We start from the raw sequence: 20,871 nt of genomic DNA, 5'->3' as shown, positions 1-20,871 counted from the left end.
TATTTTTTAAACAAAACATGGTATGAGTTTAAGGTTGTTAAAATCTGTTCAAATATTTTCCATTAAAACAACAGCAATTCTCTCTATACGCAAGGCAAGGCTCTGAGGTAGTGACAGCATACCGATTTTCCCATCAGGTTGAACTCTGACATGAAGAGTTTACTCTATGTACATATACACATGTGTTTCAAGGAAAATCTTTACCAATCAGCATCTAGATTTCTGTAGTATCTTTTATAAATCCCACAACCTTTCTCTGCAAGTTAGGTACTGCAGATGACGGTCAGACCTTTTTTTCGTTAAAATCAACTATGGGAGATGTACAAAAGCAGAGCGAATTTGCTCCATGACAGTAAGAGCAGTCCAGTGCACGGTCACCTTGGCATTACTCACTCCATCTCCAGTCCTTGTCCTCCAGAGGTAGCTGCCCTACTAGGTAACAAACAATATTTTCCGAGAGCCTAAAAAAGGGCCTGGTTTCGTGTGCTGGGAGGAACGAAGGTACTGTTAACCCTGTAAAATGTAATTTCCATAACAGATATCCACTCAGGTTTGTGCAGAACTGGCAGAATGGAGGGCTCCTGTAATGGTCTAGAGATAACTATGCACGTTTTGGGTTTAAGTACAGCATGAACAAAAACCAACTCATTAGACTTAGCAGCTTATACTGACAAAACGAGTTTGGGAACAGAGGAAATTATCCATCTGTTCATAATGGTTCTTCTCCAGGGTTTTTGTTGTCTATCTTTCACTTGGCTTGTAGGGCTTGGTTTGGGGTATTTTGTTTGGCATTTTTAGATTGGTTTTTTTTTTGTTCTGTTTGTTTGTAGTTAGAAAGATAAGCTTCTTCAAAGTCTAGTGTTTTCTTTATGTTGTACTGTTTACAGACATTGGAAACAATTTGTCCCTCACTGCTTACATAAAGAAACTAATGTGTGTGTTGTTTGTGGCCTCACCACCGGTGTTACTCAGCAAATTTTAATTATCCTGTTGGTGATTTAGAGTTCTGTAGAAACATATCCTAGCATGTATACACATCTGCCCTTGCTTATTAAAGTCTGTTAGTTTTGGCTAGCTCACATACATGAATATACTTCCCACCAACCAAAGCAAATTTTGAACTTCAGTCTGTTGTTCACTGTTTTCTCCCGAACAAAAATTGGGTATAATCAGCCTATATAACAAATGTTGATAATTTCACAAAAACAGTAGTGAAAAAATGACGACTAGGTTCATGTATGTAGTTAGCCAGATTTGCTTTTTCCCAGCTACTTCCTTCCCTCCATGAGCTTGAACAGTTCTTGGGAGCCTTCCTTCGCAATGTGGTGGGGCAGGCAAAGGTTACCTGGATATTTTCCAGGCACACAAATACACTCAATGTATAATATGAGAACCATGTAATTCCTGAATTCAGCACAATACCATTTATCCCACACACTGTTTAGAGAATACATCACATAAGCATGAGGAGATTTGAGGTATATCCTTTGGAGAGGAAGAAAAATGTTTTCCTCACTGGAACTGAAGGGAATATTTTAGAAGTCCAACTATGAAAAATATAAAGTATTCAAAAGAAGGCAGGTTTGGAGAGTTGCTGGCGTTCTTAAGGGATGGCTAGAGAAGAGGCATACCCCCAGAAGGAACCTGGGGAGAACAAGTGGGAGGAAGAGAATACACAGCGATAGGTGGGAGGTTGTAGAGCACAGCGAGTCAACAGATTTTACAAAGCAGAAGGGCACTCCAGGCCAGATGCTTTTAATTCTCATGACATCAAGGGATACATTTAGCTCAGACAAGCTTTAAGTTTAAAAAGTAGGTAAGAAAGGCAGAAACACACAGAATGGCTCAGTATTTGCCCTCTGATACAGGGATGAACAGAGGGAGAGCTTGTTTTCAGTTTTGAAGTCTGATTAAAGATTTTATCTTCCATAATTCCTGTTTCTGATATATTTGATAGCAAGGAAGTAAGCCATACTTCTAGGACCACCGAGAGGCAAATACCAACAAAGCCAGCAGGACTTTAAATAACACTGATGGTGCTGAAGTACTGTGATTAACTGAAGTTCCTTTATGAGGATTGTATTTTACCAGGCATATACAATAAAAACTGCCTAGGAGCCAAGGTCTCCTCAGTTGTACCCAAGCAGTCCCCTCCATCTCAGGGGGATTTCACCAGTGAAAGGAGGCCAGCATCTACTTCTGTGGAGACTGAGCTGCAACCATGACCCTAAGGGGCAGCAACTGCTGAGACCTCAATCCTTGTCCCACAGAAGGAAGCCATGGCTGTGCTGGGCAGCACTGGTAGGTGGGACATCTACTGAGCCCTCATGGTTTCTTTAACAGCAACTATATTTCTCCCTGGCTCATAAATCCAACTTCCACTGCAGATTGCTGCCTCTCATATTCCTCTGCCATAATAATGACAGGCAAACTCAACACTGTGAGCAGTCTGGATGTCGGCACAACAGGTTGTCAAAAAAAAAAAAAAATCCCAAGGGAAAAAAACCAAACAACCAAAGATAACTAAGAACATTTGCTGCATAATGTAATTCAAAGCTTCTATCTGTAGGACCAATACAAGCCATGTTTATTATGTCTTAAATTAAGATGTGAAAGCTTGGTTATGCACTGCTTTATTGTTAAGAATTTATTAGAAGTGTAATGCATATCTAGCTGAGTAAGACCCGTATTACACATTCAATGTAGATTTTCTCTCCAAGCTTCTTACTCAGATCAGAACACAATAAAATGACAAAAATGTGCGTTACTCTGCACATAATTCCTTCAGAGATTAGCAAGAGAAGACTCACGCATTTTCCTTTGTAATACTTTAAATTTCTGTCAACATCATGATAAAATATATACCACAAAATACAAATCAGTGTAACCACAAGCCTTTTTATATGGCATATTTTACAGGGCTTTCAACATCAATTAGAATTTTACTATTGCTATTATTATTCCTCTGACTTAAAAGTACTCTAGCTAGGTAGAAGTAGAAACATTAGTTTATAAAGGTTAAATATCAGCAAGACATTTCTTAAGATATAACAGATGAAGGCACAAGTATGTCACCAAACACATGCTTACCCTCCACTTAAATATATATATATATATATATATGTATGCATACATCCACAAACATATTATTTAATAGTTACTCTGCACTTACTGTAAGAACTACTCATCTGTAATCTTGGAGTCAAGGGCCCAGTGCATCCTATGAAAGCAACTACCATTATGTAAAATAAATTAAGCAACAGTGAGAAGCAAGGGATACCATGAGGATGCCCCATACTAATAGCCTTGGTATGTGGAGAGAGGAGGACAAATCATTTAGTCCAAGAGGACACTGACATGGGTCCATGACTTCAGGACACAGTTCTCAGGAGTTAACAAGCTAGGAAACAGCAGCCAAAATATTCTTTCTAAATCATCAGCACAGACCTACCAGGAAGTGACATCAACCCTTTTTTTCACACTCACTTCTCATTAGAAATAAATATAAAAATAGGCCCAGCACACTCTCTTCATCATCTTTTCCCTTCTCACCAAGCCAGGTGAGGAACCCCCTCACACCAAGCCATCAGGTGCACAGTGCAGCATGTGGCACTGTGTGTGTGTATAGGAAAGTACTAAATACCCTTTTTAACAGCTCATTTCACTGCCTGCCTCAGCTTAAAGGGAGGAACAAATTGGACATACACACTGAAAACAAAAGAGATCATTCAAATTAAGGTGAAGGGGGGAAAGCAGGCAGACATACACGAGGGAGCACAAGTCTGGGAACACAGTATAGGATGAATGTCCTTCACGTACAAAATTAAGTAAAAAACTACCAAGTATTTTAATGGAGGTTTTCCTGGAGAAAGCATTACCTAAACACAGGCTTAATTTCATTGTAAAGCTGACAATAACGACAGCACGTCTACTGGTGCTGTCACTCTCTGTTCTTCCTCAAACAAACAGTCATGACATTAAGTCTTGAGTAACAAACCAAATTAAATTAGGAACAAATACAAGCAACAGGTACAACAACTTACAATATAAGGAAAAATTTTTAAAAGCATCAATTGGCTATTGACTCCATTTACCCTCTGGAATACTGCTGTTACTATAAAAAAATACAGGTGTCAACATAGTAGCAGCCTCAGTGCAGTATGCTGGTGTTGATGCTGCAGAGGACAATTAGGATTAACGCAGCTCAGGTGTCCCAGGGGCTTCTGGTAGAGTCCTGGAGAGAAGGATGGACAACACTATGCTACTGTATTTTGACAATGTTGTTCTATACTTTTTGCTCAGTTCCCCAAGAAGGTTATTTTGAAGATGTGGTTATCGAACAAACCATTTCACATACATAGCCAGTAAGAGAGAATGTTTTATCCTAAAATGAGAACGAACGAATGTTTCTAAACATTGGTTCTATGCAAAGTGTAAAGATACATTTGCTTGGGAATGTTATTTTTAGTAAAATGTCTCATTTCATTTTTTACTCTATGGATGGAAGAGCAAGGTACTTTGGGATGTACTTTCTCTGCCAGGACAACTAACAGCAGAACTTCATATTTTACACACAGCTTCCTCCTTGTCCTCTGAAGATGCTACTACCTCGCTTCTGTTCACTGGGTACCAAGCACACATGGCCCAAGGTCACTTGTCAGATACAGTATCAGATCACCTGCAGGAATTCTTGTGGTAGAATTTAAAATACAGACCCATGCAAAACTGCAAAGCTCCCTATATATTGAGCTCAACTAGCATACATGAACGACAAAAACTGTTTTTTATTGTTGGCTTGAGAAAACTATAATCAGCTTAACTCTTGCGAACTTCCAAAAAGCAGCTGTTCATCCAGGTATGGAACTAGGCTTTCCACAGGGAACAAAAGCCATGCTGCAACTCATATGCCCTACATATGCGGTACCATGTTACCAAGTGCTGCTTCAGTAACAAAATCACAGGGTTTTTTTATTTACAGACCAGCAAATGACCAAAACTTGCAGAGGTTTCATACAGACCTTATGTATCTAGCAACACTTCTGTTCCATCTTTTCCCCCAAAATGATCAGGGAGAGGGAAGAGTCATAGGTTATATTAAACCATGCAGATCAGTAAAACCACAAGAAGATGTGGTTCTGCTTCAAATAAAAATAACCCTTTAGAAATAAATGTCTAATTTACGTACATATTCTAATCTAGATATTGTTATTTCAAAGTGATAAGTGTTCCATTCTTTGACAATGCTCCTATTGTCACAAAAACTGAAGTAGTAATAGGCAAAACAGGTATCTGATGCGTATAAATCACTATATACTAGAGATTAGAAAATATGTCTTATAGATATAAATAAAAGACACCTTAAAATAGCCTTTCATCTATAGAAACCAGTTATACAGCTTACATACCACAAGAAAAAAATAGGGTTGTATGAGTTCCATTGTAGTGTAGTTCTCTTAGGGATACAAACAAAACACTTACAACTCGCCCTACACAAGCATATTACTATTCATGGAGAAAAGTCACGCTTTCTACCTCCTTTTTTCAAAATCTGTAAAATTAATGTTTTCATGCAGATGATACTAAAGGAGTTAAGAGAAAAACTTCTAAAAATATTTTACAAATAACAGTCAGCAATACAACTTCTCGCAGAAAGGCAGGCTTCATGTCTTGCTGACCTCAATGATATAACATCAAATACCACTGCATAAACTAGGATATTTTAGTTTTATAGCATTTAAATAAAATTACAGCTATGAACACAGCTATGATGTGGGTATTCTGTGTAACCACATATACGGTAGCCCATTCTTGCACGTTTCGCAGATACACAAGTTACAAACCACAGACCCACTGACTTTTTTCTTTTTCTCAGCACAGATGGTATTTCAAGAGGAATTTTTTTTGTGCCACAGCTAACACGAACCACAAAGAAATTACTCTTATTGAATATTGCCTGCTGTTGAAGAGTGTTTTGAAATTACACTCAATTTTTTAAGGGAACTGAAGAGCTGAGAACAAGCCATGCATTCACATCAATGGCTAACAGATAGAGCAGCAGTGCTGACTGAATGCAGCTCTTCATGAAACAGTGTCTAATGGTTGCTGCAGATTAGGGACATATTTTTCCTCTGTGCCATTTTAGAGGATTTCATTGAAATTTGCTTGGAAATGAGATCATTGTTTGTTGGCAACTTCCATCACACAGATAAAATTATGTAGCACTTTGTCTTGGCTACCAGTGGAAGAAGATTTTAAAAAGAAGTAGTTGCACTTCAATAGATGAAGACAGATCTTTCTCAGCAGTGCTTTGAATATGGGATTTCCTAGAGAAATGGGAAACTTATTTACAGGTGTATGTATACATGCACAAGCAAAGCCTTCTTTTGAAAATAATAATTACCTAAAATAATAGAGACTCCAATGTCAAGCAATACAGCAACTTAGCATTACCACACTTAACTGCACAATCAAATTTTCATACATTTTATTTTTCACTGTGTAGGTAGCTAGTCTACAGTTAAAAATATGGACACTAACACTGGCCAAAAATCCATATGGTTAAAGTCACCAGATGGCGTCAGAAGTTTCTTCCTCTAGCATTAATACTATGGAAACCTGGGAACAATGAACTAAGAGGTCTGTGTGATGACCAGGTGCTACAAAAAGCCCCACCAAACAGCTACTATTTCTTGAGAAGAAAGCTTCATCCGTATTCTTGTTAGGTCTATCACTTTTACATCATGTCCTGATCTCACAAGACCAAGTACAGTAAACCAGGCTCAAAGACTACAGTCACACATAGCTGCTTTTATACCAAATTGTGTGAGAATCACTATGTAATGCAACATTACAAGTACAGAACAGCAAAAGCATTTTGCTTTATTAATGAGTTTCCTATTCCTGCTGCTTTTAACATTACCAGGAAAAAATACCTCAAGAGTAACATTAGCTAATCCAAAATTTACACTTTAACAAGTATACTATGTTGTCAAAATCCTGATGGATAGGCCAGCCAGAGTATCCAAGGCAAGTGGTGAAAAAATAAATTTTGCTGGTGACAGACTGCTGTAACTGTAACTGTAGCTGTAACTGATTGAATATCATGGGGATGTCAGTAACACAGTCAAGTATGAGATAACTAGAAACTCTCAGATCTGCACACAGCACAACACAAAGGAGAGAAATGGGGAAACTCACAAAAGTCCACTGAAAACCAAAGATAGATTACGCACAATTTCAGAGTAAATTTTTCTACAGCTGAGAATGTTACACCTTTTTCAACAAACCATCCTATCCAAAGTGTTGCTGTGGCTCTCTGGCAGTGGGGACTTCTGAATGGTAATTCCTGAGTCTGTATCACTCAGCTATGAAACAAAAGCTCAACCATCCCAGCAGTCAGCCACCTTAGAATGGGACAGCCTTACTATGTTCCCCAGCACTCTTGAGACTCGATCCCTCTCACCACTTGAAAGGTGAGTTTCCAACAGTTTGCAAGCTGTCAGGAATGCTGTCATCTCTCTCAACATCATGAGAAGCTGGTTCAGCTATCATAGCAACAAATACTATGCACAATCTGGCAAGCAACCTGGAAGATGGCCTTCCAGTAAAATAAGCAAGGTGACTTCTAGAGCTATGGTTTGGCTCTGCAGTAACTACTTGCAGGGTTTTTATTTGCAATTTAATCTACAGTTTTCAACGAAGTTTCCACTACACTGCTTTTGCTGCAGTCAGATGAAAGGCATCTATAGTTAAAAGGATGCATACAGTCCTTCTAGAATGCAAAGAAAACAGCATCAAGAAATAGGTTTTTATTTCAAAATGTGCTAACAGACCAGTTCTCTGATTGCTCTTTGGAGAAGTCTCTTTTTTCCCACTAAGATCCTAGAAGGCACCACACCTTTTTGTAGCAGACCATGATGGCAGTTTACCATCAATATTAAACATAATCAAGCTCTAATGACTGCTTGGGTGAAATTCAGTCAAGCTGCACACATATTTAACTAAAGAAGTCTAGCAAAACAAAGCAACAATTTACTACTTGAATAATTAGGTGGTGTGGGTAATTGGAGAAGCTGCTTTCAAACGTATGGTATTGCCAACTATCAGCACTTTTACACAAGCCCTGAAATATGGGAATGACTCTGTAATTCTCATTACAGAAAAACTATCAAACAACCAAAGTTTCTAACTATCATGGACGTAGAGAAAAATGAAATTTAAGCAACAGGAGCACCCAGCCTATAGGATGGTGAAAAAACTTGAAGAAAACCTCACATCTCAATGAAGTGCTTTTGGGCTAGCAGGAAAATTAGAGAACACAGAAGCTCACAGAGTTAGAGTCAATAAAGCTGAAGCACAGCTTGGTTTCTCGGCCTCTTGTCTTCATCCAGTTTCACTGAAAAGCCTCAGCAGCCAACAAATAGTTGATGCCCTCTGAAGTTGCCCCATCAATCCCCTCTGCAAAAATTGTGAGAGATATAGGAAAGAAGCTCCCCCAGCTGAACTAAAACAGATTGAGAAGAATAATAGAAGACAATCTCTGAAAAAACACCACCTCTGGATAAACAGAAAAGCACAACTTGATCATCAGGTTCTTCCCTCTGCAAGCAGATTGGGAAGTCCTCCTAGTGAGGTTATCATAGTTAAGCAGATACTGCTTTTGATCTCGGAGTCAGGCTCCTGGAGATTTCTGGCTAAGAAAATATGCAAATGTTTCCACTGGAATGCATGATGCATAATCAGTCATGCCCAGCAGGCCTTACGGATCAACAACACACTCTCTAATCAAATGGCTGCCCAGAGCTATGTTCCTGGAGAGACCAGGCAAGAAAATCATTTAGGAATGAAAATACATCACTGTCTATACTGTTTCTTTATAATGATGGTCAGAAAACATGGCTGCAACTCATTTTGCCCCAACTTTCTGTAGCTATTCTAGAAGATCTAAAGAGGTAATGTCAGAGAGAATTCCTAGAGATATTTATTTCAATTATTTCACATATTCTTCATTAAATTATAAACTAATTAGTAGATAAAATATAAGTACATGAATAAAAATTATTTTTGCAGTAATTGAGCAGCTTTTTCAATATAGAAACAACTGAAGATAGTAAAATCCAATATATTGTCATGGCATATGTCACTTCTTAGTAACAGTGAACCAGAAGAGCACAAAAACTAGGTTTTAAGCACAATAATTATTTTAACACTATATAAGGAAGTGCTTAAGCAGCTGAGGTTTAGCATTGGTTTGTCCTTTAAGAGCAAAAAAAATATAGAAAAAGGTAGTTAGAAAGCTTATCTTTTATTCTTTTTTTCAGGGACAACACAGTACAGTAGGACTGGGGAAAAGAAGAATGATGTGATATGGTAATACAAATTTCACAATATTTTGAGGTCATCTAGCAAAAGGTTAACAAAAGCAAAACTATTCAAACATTCCCACCCATCAGAAGGATAGAAGTGATGTCTTCCTAGTTCCTTCTGGGACACCCAAAGGACACCACTTATGACACTAACGCATTTAAGTTTTCCTTCATTTTGAAGGGTTTCCAAGTACCACTCATCAAAATACCTCTGTCTTAAGGGTCCTTTAACCCCATCACCATTTCCAGACATTTACTGCCACATATTACTTTAAAAAAGGGAACTTCATCCCTTGTTCTCCATTGCTCACTCTTCCATTCTTATTCCTCCAAGATGCAGAAGTCGTTCCCTGTGTACGTGGCCTGCACTGGGTCCCTACTCACACACTCACATCCCCTGTACCAGCAGTCCAGGCTTTTTCACATCTTTCTTTTTGACTTTCTTTGGAACTAAGTCTGCATGATGGTAAGTAACCGGTGAAAATACAAATAAGCAAGAAGGCTCTGTTAACTTCCACACCGCTGCCTACTGGGGACATCATCTCTGATTATATCTGACCTCTACAAATGTAGCTGCCTGAAACACTGGTGGACCTGGGCTTGTTTCTGCCCACCAGACAAGGTGATTAGTCCCTCAGTGACACCGTCTCTTTACGAAATGACCTTGCACTACTCAGATTCGTGCATCTGGCTGTGTTTGATTGCTGTTTGAACTGGAGGTCAACCTAAAGCATATTTTCCTCTGTTCTACAGATAACATCTCAATTCTCACAGATAATTGCAGTTCACAGTTGAGTGGTCAGACCGCTTTCTCCAAGACTGCAGTCCTTTATGCATCAAAACTACCAATAAATTTACACTTTAAAGGGAAAGTAAGGAATTCAAATTTCCTTATTATATCAATTCATTTACTCAAGAGTTTCAGAAGTAGGAAAGCTATTTAACTCATATAAATTTTGTTCCAAACGACCAAATGAAGAAATACGAAAAGGGAAAGACTTAATGCTGTCAACCTGTCATTTCATTTTTGCATTCCAAGCATAAAAATCAATAAGAAAAAGTCATAGTCTCCTCCTGTTTTAATCTAAAAGATACTTCCAGTAGACCACCTAACATAGAGAGAAAGGTCCACAGTACTTTTGCAAGATGAAACAGAAAATATAAATAATGAACTTAAAAATGTAATTTAATTTCAATCTTAAAATTCTCCTGCATACAATAATATATTTATTTCAGGTCTGCTGCACTTAACTGACACTATTACATTAAAGAGCTGTCCTATGAAGCACCCTGAATACGTCACAATTTTGATGGTAAAACATCTCCTTTGTGCAGCAGGGACTCCAGTTCAGGTACTTCTTCCAAATACAACAGCAGAAGATCCTGAACCCACACCTGCCAGGCTCCAGGTAAGTGCATAACTACTGAGTTATTAAATAGTATGGATCTACCCCTTCTCTCCAGATATCATTAAAAGCCAAAACTCTGAAGTGTCCTTTGTTTCCATTGATTTCCTCTTCTCCTGCATGTGCATATCAGACTGATGTAGCACATGTAGAACATGTGCCACCTGCTCTACAGTTTCATCTCCTGTATTTTCAGAACACCTGACTACCATTCACCTAAAATACTAGGACTGAGCTAAGATATTTTCACATTTCTAAAATTTCAGAGTCTATAAGCAATAACGAAAGCCTGGCAACTGAATGTCTCAAACAAACACTTATTATGCTGGTGTTTTCTGAACTGTTATTTTAGATACAGTACCTCACAAAGATTTCCATTCTTATTCACTGAGACCCTTAAAAACAGATAAGAAAGGATGGACTTTGTTTCATTTTGTGGTCAAAATGAAGCATGTTTATCCATGCTCTTACCAGCTATTTTTGCAAATACTTTTTCAGAGCTCTCTTGGAGATACTCATATGCCCATGTTAATAAGAAATCTGCAGTTTGGTAAACTTCTATCCCAAAATCACTTAAATATTGTCTTGGGTTTAGTGGGATACTGTAAAATTTAATGTTACCCTTTACTTCAGCATAAGAAGTGAAAGAGTAATCCCCTCAGCTCCACTAGGGTTTTAAAACAAAATAAATAGTAAGCTTCATTTCTATAGCATTTTCCTATTTCAAAATAATAGCTGAATTTTTTTTGTAAAGAGGGTGTATGTAGCAGTAAGAAACTGAAGACCATATTAAAGCCCTTATTTCTCCCATGCCTTTTTAAACATCATCTGATTAATTCAAGATGATCTTCCACAACTGATTGTGACCAATCTGCAAAGGTAGATGGATGTTCCCATCAGAGGAGAGGACAGTCAATCCAACAACTCCTGCTAGGCAGCAAAGGGAGGAGGAATTCACCTCTGAGGAACATGCAACTCTACCAGCACAGTTCTACACAGAAGAGTGGAAGGAAGGACGCAAGAGAATTTCAAATGCATGGACTCTTCTTGGAGAATATGATTTAGAGATCAAACTGTGCTGCAAAGGAAGAGAAACCGAGCACTTCCTTCATTACAACAACAAATATTTAGGAAGATCTCCAAGCAAAGGTTTAAGTGCTCTTCCTGTCTGTTATGGACAAATGGCTCAATAGCTCACCTCAGATTAAAAGCAAAACTTGACCCTGACTGCAAAAATGTAGCAAGAATGACCAAAATGTTTATTATGCTATTGAATTTAGACTCTAAGTTTGTTTTCTATTTCATTCTCTAATTCTCCTAATTCTGGAGCTCAACCTGGATGTCTGAAAACATGCAACAACATAATATGGTAATTTTTCTGTTCCCAACAAAATACAGAAACAAAGAAAAACTTTAGAAGACATCTTTGCAAATGAACTTACATTCTATCATCAAAAGTAGTCTGTGCTCACAACTGGTGTCACAATTACCCTTAAGAAGGCATTAAAGATATTTATTCATCCTCTTTTCCAGCTCATTCAGGAAAAAATATCCATCCCTCCAAGGAAGGATGATCTTGCAGCTATGGGAAATGGGAGCTCGACTAGTACTTCAAGTGGATTATCTGCATGAAGTCACACAAAAATATACTTAAATCTTATACTTTATCTGTCTGAATTGTTAAATGGAAATGCTAACATATGGTTTGAGTTGGCCTGGGTGACTTCCTGAGGTCCCTCCTGACCTAAATTTTCTGGTGATCCTATTTGCTTTGAGACACAGAGGATGAATGAGAAGGGCACTCAGACATTATGGGGCTGATTAATGGGGAAAATCTCAGATAAGTATCTTAATATTTTTATGTTTTTAATGCATAGCTTTTTACTAGATTTTTATGGAGGGAAAATCTTGTCAAAATGCTCATGAACTCTGTGTTTTTCAGAAGTGTCATCTATGAGATCCAGAGGAAAACAACATCCTGTTCTGGATGATATGGCAGAACCTGCTGGTTTATGTTGTTTTTTTAGAAAGCCAACAAACTGAAAAACAACTAAGCATTAATTTTGACTACAAATTTTTTAAGTGGCACTATAAAACCAAAAAGCCTTTCACTGAATATTATGTGCAAGTTAAACTCCCAGGCAGGTTAAGAAAAAAATCTTTGCAGACAGACTGATGCCAACATGAAATCATGAACAAAAAAAAGAAGCAGCACTTGTCATCTTGCAATGCAGATCATCCAATTTATTGCCAGTTTTTCACCAATGATAGAAAAGATTCTGTTCAGCATTACTGGATATGCTTCTTTATTATATTAATGTTCAGCATTTCCTTGAGGAGTCATTCCCTTTCTCTTTCAAAGCAGTAACGTCTTTCCAAGAAGTTCAAGGTTCTAGACTCTGTATTTCTGAAGGGCCTTCACTTTAAATCACTGGCCAGTATTAAATTCTCAGTTTCTCCAGATTATCCTTCTCTCTTACTACTATTCCACTTAAATATGAGGAAGAAAAAAACCCAGATAAATATACCTCGACTTTCTTGCTGTGATATATGTCAGGCTCAGATTAAAGAACAACTATTTTTTTCAAAATAATTCACTATAAATTGAGTGTAATGCACAAATGCAAATGCTGAAGACACAAACATGTATGTGCATTTACAACAGATCCTCAAGGAATTAATTAAGAAATTAAAGGAATTAAAAAGCAATACCAAAATCCCCAAATCCCCCTTATGCATAAATTTGATTTCCCTGCACTTTTCTTTCCTCACCACAGTTTTCTATGAACCCATTTCCTAGATCACATTATGACCCAGAAGTATACCCGTACAAGGATATAACAGAACATAAGATACCACATCCTCACTATGCACTGCACATTCCCATAAGTATAAAGCGCTTGCAAGCATGACAGTAAAAATATTTTAAAAAATAAATTGCTAGCAGGTAAGATGTTTCTGTGTCTAATGCAGAAGATTACTTCTCAGGGTGATGCTGGGTCAACAACCTCTTCCTCTTAAGATACATCCTCTTCTGCAATTACCTCAGTTACAGCAGGTTCTAAAAGCAAAAACATTAAAAAAGAAATACAAAGTCCTACTCTGCACATGGTCTCAGTTTCTGCTACTAATGTCTTTAATTTTCTAGCAGATCTCTCAAATAGGGGAGTTGTGAGTGACTTAGGACTGCCTGGGCACGAATACTAGTCTTAGCAGTTCGTAGTGCTATTTACGAAACTTGCATCTAATATCCCATTAAAAAAAAAAAAGACATGGAAAAAAGGGAAAAAAGCTTAAAAGAAAACACGGCAAAAAAACCTCCAACTCTTCTTACCTTGCTGGAGGCACATCAATATTTGAAGAAACAACCTTGCGCTTCTGTTCCAGAAGACAAACAGAACGAGTGTTTTCCTTTTCATACTCATGAGCTCTATTTAGTTTTTTGGTCTCTGCTGTTTTTAAATCTTCCTCCTTTGTGGTAAACAGGAGAAACTGTTGGTCTGGCAGTTTTTGACTGATGTCACTTTTTACATCCTCCTGTTGAAATGCAGGGAAGGTCATTTCACGCTTGATGTTGGCTGCCTGAAAAATTGAAAGCAATTATTAAATTTTCCTCTAATTCTCCTAAAATGTAAGGGGGGGGGGGGAAATCCAATACCCACAGGCATTTATTTCTAATTAGTTCTCTGAATTAGTGAATACCATTTGTTTGCCCTTCATAAATTCAGACACTGCCATTAAGTTCTCAACAGTGCTGAAGACTACCCAGGAAAACAAGCAATTCTAGTCCATTTGATAAAGCAATCATTTACCTCTCAATGTTAAATGAAAAAGGTATTTGAATCAGTATTTGAATTAGAATGTTGGAAACCACATTACATACAACATATCTTTAATGTACACACATCCATGCTGCATAACTATGGAAAAGAAATCGTAGCTGCCCTCCTAAAATTCCAGAAAAAAGTCAGACTTTATCCACATAAAAGGCAACCAAGAAACTAAGGTGCTTCTCAGAGCCACTTACTGGATTCTTTTGTAAATGAGCGTTTCTCAGGAGCAGAAAAATAATTTGCTATGATCCAACTCAGCTGTCAGAAGGCAAAGGGGAGCGAGTGATATCAGCAGGATCTCCATAAGGAGCCTGTCCAGCAATGAGGAGCACTCTCTGCTTACCAGCACTTCCCAGATCTTCAGGTCTGCTGCTTCCCATAAGCAAAGACTACCAAAGCAAATAGGTAACTTAACAAATACACTACCTCTCTGGACTACAATGTGTTGGTGTTTATAAAGCAAACTATTGCAGGGTTGCACTGAAGAGCCTGGAAAGCCATCAGAACCAAGCCACTCCATCTTCCCAGCAACCAAAACAAAGCCCAGGATCTAGATTTTCCTCTGAAATGCCATTTCCTGGCCAGCTACACTCCCCAGCTTCATGAAGGCAGGCCCATCTGGCAGACAATGTCTCTACCCAACTCAAACAGCCAAGCAAAATATGGCCTGGCATAATGGCCCACCTTGAACAGAGGCACTTCCACGCAGGTAGTGCCACATACGCTATCTCAGACAAATCCAGGCACCTTCTAGGACTGGCAAAGTGGATTTTCAAATACTTGTAAATTATTGCTGATCTTTATGGTAGAGATATCCATGCTGTGTTGCCCTCAGATAGTAAGAGCATCAATAAACTGAAATTCCTACGTCAACTCTTCCCCCTTATTCCTCCTTTTCATCATCTAAAAAAATTATTCAATGTCCCTATGTATATATTTATGCATAAAGATATATTCCTCCCTCCATAAATCTCTCTCCATAAATCTTTTATATCTGGCAGGTATAAAAATGGTGCAAACAATTTTAAGTTCAAAGGAAAGACATTCTTGCCAAGGTAATTTTGTTCAGTTCGGTGACGTATATTGAATCACTAACGCATAAATACTTAAGGCTGATGATTTAATTGCTTCTAGTGCTTCCACTGAAGGGCTTTTAGCAGTTTCTTCAAGAACAAAACAAGAATTGTTACTTTATGAATGTAAATAGTAGAAAGAATTAGTCACTTTACACTTCTTCACACACAAACAGATGACACATTACTGGGAAAATCTGTCTGGAAGACAAAACAGTCAGCATGTGATCATACAGAATTAGAAGACATATAAATAAGATAAATTTAATTCTGATTTAATTTATTTTTTAAAAACTTCTTAGATTCACAATAAGACCTTTTCTCAAAGTCTGAAAATCCTAACACATATGGAGATGCCTTCGACTTTCCTGAAAATTGACTTAGAAGTGATGTCCTGAAGTAAAAAAAAACCCTGAAAATATCCAAGTTCCAATATCCAACTCTATAAGTGTCTTCAATTTATAAAACTGTAGTGTTTTACTCAGTTTCAGCAAAAATACTGTGTCATACATTATTGAGTTTTCTTTACAGACCTAATAGTGAGGACAGAAGGTTGCAGGCTTAGACTACAGCTAAAGCCTAAAACATAAATAACAGAATGTTTGTACTGTGATACCAGATAATTTGTTCTTATATATCAAATGTATCCACATCCAGTTCAAAATACGTTCAAACAACACCTTAGTTTTTCTATGTCAATGTGCCCTAATTAATAGCTGGCCCCATGCAGGCATATGGAAGTCAAGAAAGACAAAAAACAAAGAAGTAAATGCTGAAGTTGCAGAGCTGCTGCCAAGCAGTTTGGATTCTTGGGCTAAATGGCCAGAAACAGCAGAAGACCAAACCCATTGCTTAGACTAACTCTCTTCCTTTCCTTCAGTTCTCAACAGATGTTTGGAAATATCAGCCTCTTTCTGAACTTTCCCTTGAGAGCGACTGCATATAAAGAATCTTTTCTGCTTTAGAAGCAGATGATCATGAGAGAAAGCCAAGAGTTCCCCTTGGTGGGCACTCTCCAGTAGCTTTCTCCTGCTCCACAGGCAGTTTTTCTATTTTAATTCATCTATGTCTATGGAAGCCATTTCCACTTGAGATACCTGCCCTGTCTGGAAGGGTATGGGAAGTCTTTTGCCAGAAATACAACCATCTACACAAGCAGCCATTGATGTGGGGAGTGCTGAGGGCCTGATCACTTGAATGATCAGGCTCCTCACTTTCTGGCAAACACACCGATTAACGACCAGGACTCCTTTGATTTCAAGCTCTCACAGTTCCGAGATTAACACGGAAAATTTCCAATATATTTTTTCAGATAAACTGACTGTCCTGTCATATCTTATCAGTAAATTTTTTTTCCACAGATCCTTCATATTCTTTTAACCTCTTTGAGGCTTGTGGTGGCCCTTTAAGTCCACAGTGTTTCAGCAAGAATTTTGTGGAAGGTCTAGCCCAACCTGACAGCCTGTCTTACAGACAGACAGATATTACCACTGTAACACCAGTTATGTAACACCAATTTATTTCAGTTTACTGCCAGTACTTCACATTCTCTCTCCTTTGCTGTTCTCGAACTTTGACTCTGTTGTTCCCTAATGGTTTGGCTTTTCTTGTCATACCTCTGGAATTGCCACCTTATCGCCTCCAGTATCAACTGCTGATAAAAACTTAGGTCTTTTTCATACACTTGATGAATTATCACTCATACAAGCCACTTTATAATAGGTTGCTTTTCTATGCAATTCATTACGTATTTCCACCCTTAAGCCATCAGCAACCTTCAGTTTATTTTCAGCTGAGTCCTTTGCAACCTGGCCTGGGGCAACCAACATCACTTGGAAGTTCAGTCACAGAAACAGGAGTTATAAACCACCAGCAAATTTTAAAAAGTAGTTTTATTTCTCTCTGCAGTTACCCTCACCTGCCTTTGACAACTTCCACCACTACTGGGCAAGAGAAACTTTAGTTACGCCACCACTTGGAAGCGACAGCTCAGGATTACCTGTGCCTTCTGCGCTGAAGCTCATGCATGGGGCAGTGCCAGAGCTGGGGTCTGATGTGGCTTTACTCCTAAGTAAAAGCCACTTCTTGCTTTGGTTTCTAAGTAAAAACTTTATTACAAAAGCCTTTCAATTCCTGTTTTGAAGTTGTCAAGACAATGGTATATATTTAGATTGAGGGTTTTATTTTTAAGCTACAGTTCTTGCTTGCTTCGCTATTATTAAATGGCAAAATTTAATACTCTATGTGACAGCTAAATGATTACCACAGTTAATATTTTCAGAAGTATATTAATAATTTTTCATTGCAAAAACCATCCTTAACTGCCTATAGAAATTTTATATGGTGGTATCTTGTCATAACCAAATTGTTAGTACTGAACACCACATGCCCCAATCGGGACCATGTATTGCAATGTAAGTCCTGCCCTAAATGAGCATGATTGACATTGACACAAATTCTGAGGAATTTAAAGAAATTTTTCTTTATTCCTTACAAAGGATGTACAGGCTGCAATTTTTTAGTAGTTTAGGCCCTAACTTATCTGCAGTCAATTTCTGGTATACCCAAAAGCACATCCTGAGAAGATGCTGACGTTGCAGTCAAACTTCAGTCTTCTCCAATTTCACCTAAATTTCAGCTTGGATTTTGCCCTGAACAGCAAAAAAAATATCGATCAAACAGACAACTCAGCCATTGCACTGCCTATTCAAAGGATCAGCAAACACTACAATAAGTAGACCTATCACATTTATATGCAAACACAGAGACTTAGATTTGACAGACTATGTATGTCATTCCTCGAGTACAACCTGACCGGACTTTATCATCTTCCCTTGCTTATGGTGCATTGCTACTTAAAAACTCAAGTAGGTTATTTTCAAACAGTTCTCTAGCCTTTAACAGGCATTAAGATGTCTGTGCTTCTTATACAATGGAAAGTATTAAACTCCCAAGAGTATTAGCATTATTTGCCTCTATGTGACCCAAGTGTATAGAAATATGTCTTCAAATGGGAAAACTGACTCCCACCTATGTTCTTTCCTTTTTTTTGGTGCAGTACCTGTGTATTCAGGTGGGCACACAAGGAGCAGAAAGCTAATTTTTAAAAGGCTTTGTAATGGTTTACACAGACAAAGTGTATTACAAAAAACTAGTGAAAGAATTGCCACACCACTTACCATGCCTACTTTGCTGACTGTTTTGCAAACAACTCAAGGGCTGATTTCCCAATGAGGAGTCAGCAGTGGGTACTGGATCTGATGGAAGTGCACAGGCAGAAAGCAGCTGCCCAGTGCAAAGCATTGCTCCCAGAGCAGCACTGCCTCCCACTCTGGGACTCGATGCAGCCCCTTCCATGAAGCTACATCAGTTTACACCAGTTGAAGAACATGTGATTGCATCGGCCTGCCACGAAACAGGACAGCAAACACAGGCTCAGCAGAGAGAGGCTGGCACCATGCTGTCAGGCAGCAGGACAGCAGTGAGAGCCCAGCAGGCTCCCTTAATCTTCTGGAGGAATACTGGCTAACTCTGGTTTCTCCTCACTCTGTCTACAGGGATTCTGGAAGGACTTAGATGCCTGAGAAAGTCCCCTCCATACACAGTTTGAATCCTAGAGACACAGGCAAATTAAATAATTTTGCAACTGTGGCCTACTTTGTGCCATTATGTTTTGTTCATACAGATAAAAAAGCTCATTTTACAACAACAGTAATACAAGTACCTCTAAAAACCAATAACACTATTTTATGAGGGTGAGAGAAGCATCTGTACAAAAGCTGACTGCATCCAAAACTCCTTATAAAAAAACCCATGCTACTGGGAATACATTTGGGGAAACTATCTTAACCCCCCCCCGTATCTTAATAATCCTGATGCCATTGCCAGGTTTCCATTTCTCTACAAACTTCCTTTTCTCCCTCAACCCATAAAGCTGTATTTCCTTTACTTCAACTACAGACCACTGTAACTAGACTCAACCTCAGTGTCACTTCATTCCAAAAACAGCAAGATGCCTCACAAGCCACACTGGCTGCTTTCCAGCCTGGGGGAGGCGGGAAAGGGGGGAGGGGGGAGCATGCTAATTAAAAAACACATACCAAAAAAAAAACCAAACCCACCCCACCAACAGTAATCACTCAACACACTGCTCCAATTTTGGATATTTGCATTGTCAACAGATAAATAATTTTAACTTAATTGTGAGTCTAGGCCTATGCACAATATTAACACTTCATAGATGTTAAAGTTTAGGATGAGGATTTTTGATTTCCATCTGATTTACTATGTAATCAGTTGGTCTAATTCCATCAAAAAACTATTTTGATTAAACACCAGTTAAAAAACCACCGATAGCTACAAGATGTTTTAGCGCCAGCCAACCTGCTGTATAACTGCTGTTTTTTTTAAACAGTTTTTCCATTCTGGCTTTCTGACCATCTCTTTCCATTTTCTGAAATAGATATAAGCATCCTAAGTGTTAGGGACTGCCAATAAAACTCCCAACTGGTAAGAAAACAAAAGGCTCAGGATTTTTTTTTTTTTTTTTAACGCAGCTTTAGCAACATTTTTGATCCACTGCAGAACAAATATGCAGCTCAGTGGGGGAAGCAAAAGAAGGAATCAATATATTTCAGCTAGTCTGTTAATGGGAAACAATAATGAAATGCGTGTATGTAACATGACATACATTTGTTCAGCAAAAACAAGAGTTCAATAACTGCAAGACCCTTTTCAGGCCAGCCTGAACAGCCAGGCTATGTTCTAGGGACAAGGATAAGCCCCTTTTCTCAAAAAGAAAGAAATCAGGAGTAAAGTTCACAGCCAAACACAACAAGCAGAAATGAGGAACACCAAACTTGCTACCAACATTAAATGCAAATAAAAAATATTTAAATTAAATCCCTTGAAGGACAAAGGTTGATTCACTCATACTACTTTGTAGAGTATTTCCAGTTTAAGTTCCTGTAACAGAATTCTTTATGTAAAAAGGTTCTAATTTTTGACATTTTAAAACAGTGTCCTCACTGGAAGGAAAGAATGCATTGAATTTCCATTTTGCTAGAAATCTCCATTCATACTGGAACACAAAGAGATAAGACAGATTCCCATAATGATGCTTGGAAATAATCTGCCCTGAATTTCAATGTATTATTACATTTTCGAGTATACTTTGCATTTAATTACTCGCTTC

General features: G+C 38.1%; 1 protein-coding gene across 4 annotated transcripts in view; it reads right to left on the bottom strand.

The window, feature by feature from the left end:
- ZNF704 (zinc finger protein 704) overlaps window positions 1-20,871 on the bottom strand; it is an 86,712-nt gene that overhangs the window by 53,865 nt on the left and 11,976 nt on the right. For 3 of the 4 annotated variants that reach the window (XM_029959210.1, XM_029959211.1, XM_029959212.1), the window contains exon 2: window positions 14,106-14,353. In XM_029959210.1, the coding sequence (XP_029815070.1) occupies window positions 14,106-14,332 (227 nt within the window). In that variant the 5' untranslated portion in view covers window positions 14,333-14,353. Of the gene's footprint in view, window positions 1-13,752; window positions 13,833-14,105; window positions 14,354-20,871 lie in introns of those variants that run through there. The other variant, XM_018079080.2, reaches the window with a different exon arrangement.

This window comes from Manacus vitellinus, unplaced genomic scaffold (genome assembly GCF_001715985.3).
Source record: "Manacus vitellinus isolate BGI_N305 unplaced genomic scaffold, ASM171598v3 scaffold_1_pilon, whole genome shotgun sequence".
Lineage (NCBI taxonomy): Eukaryota > Metazoa > Chordata > Aves > Passeriformes > Pipridae > Manacus > Manacus vitellinus.
This window is presented reverse-complemented; position numbering and strand designations above follow the sequence as displayed.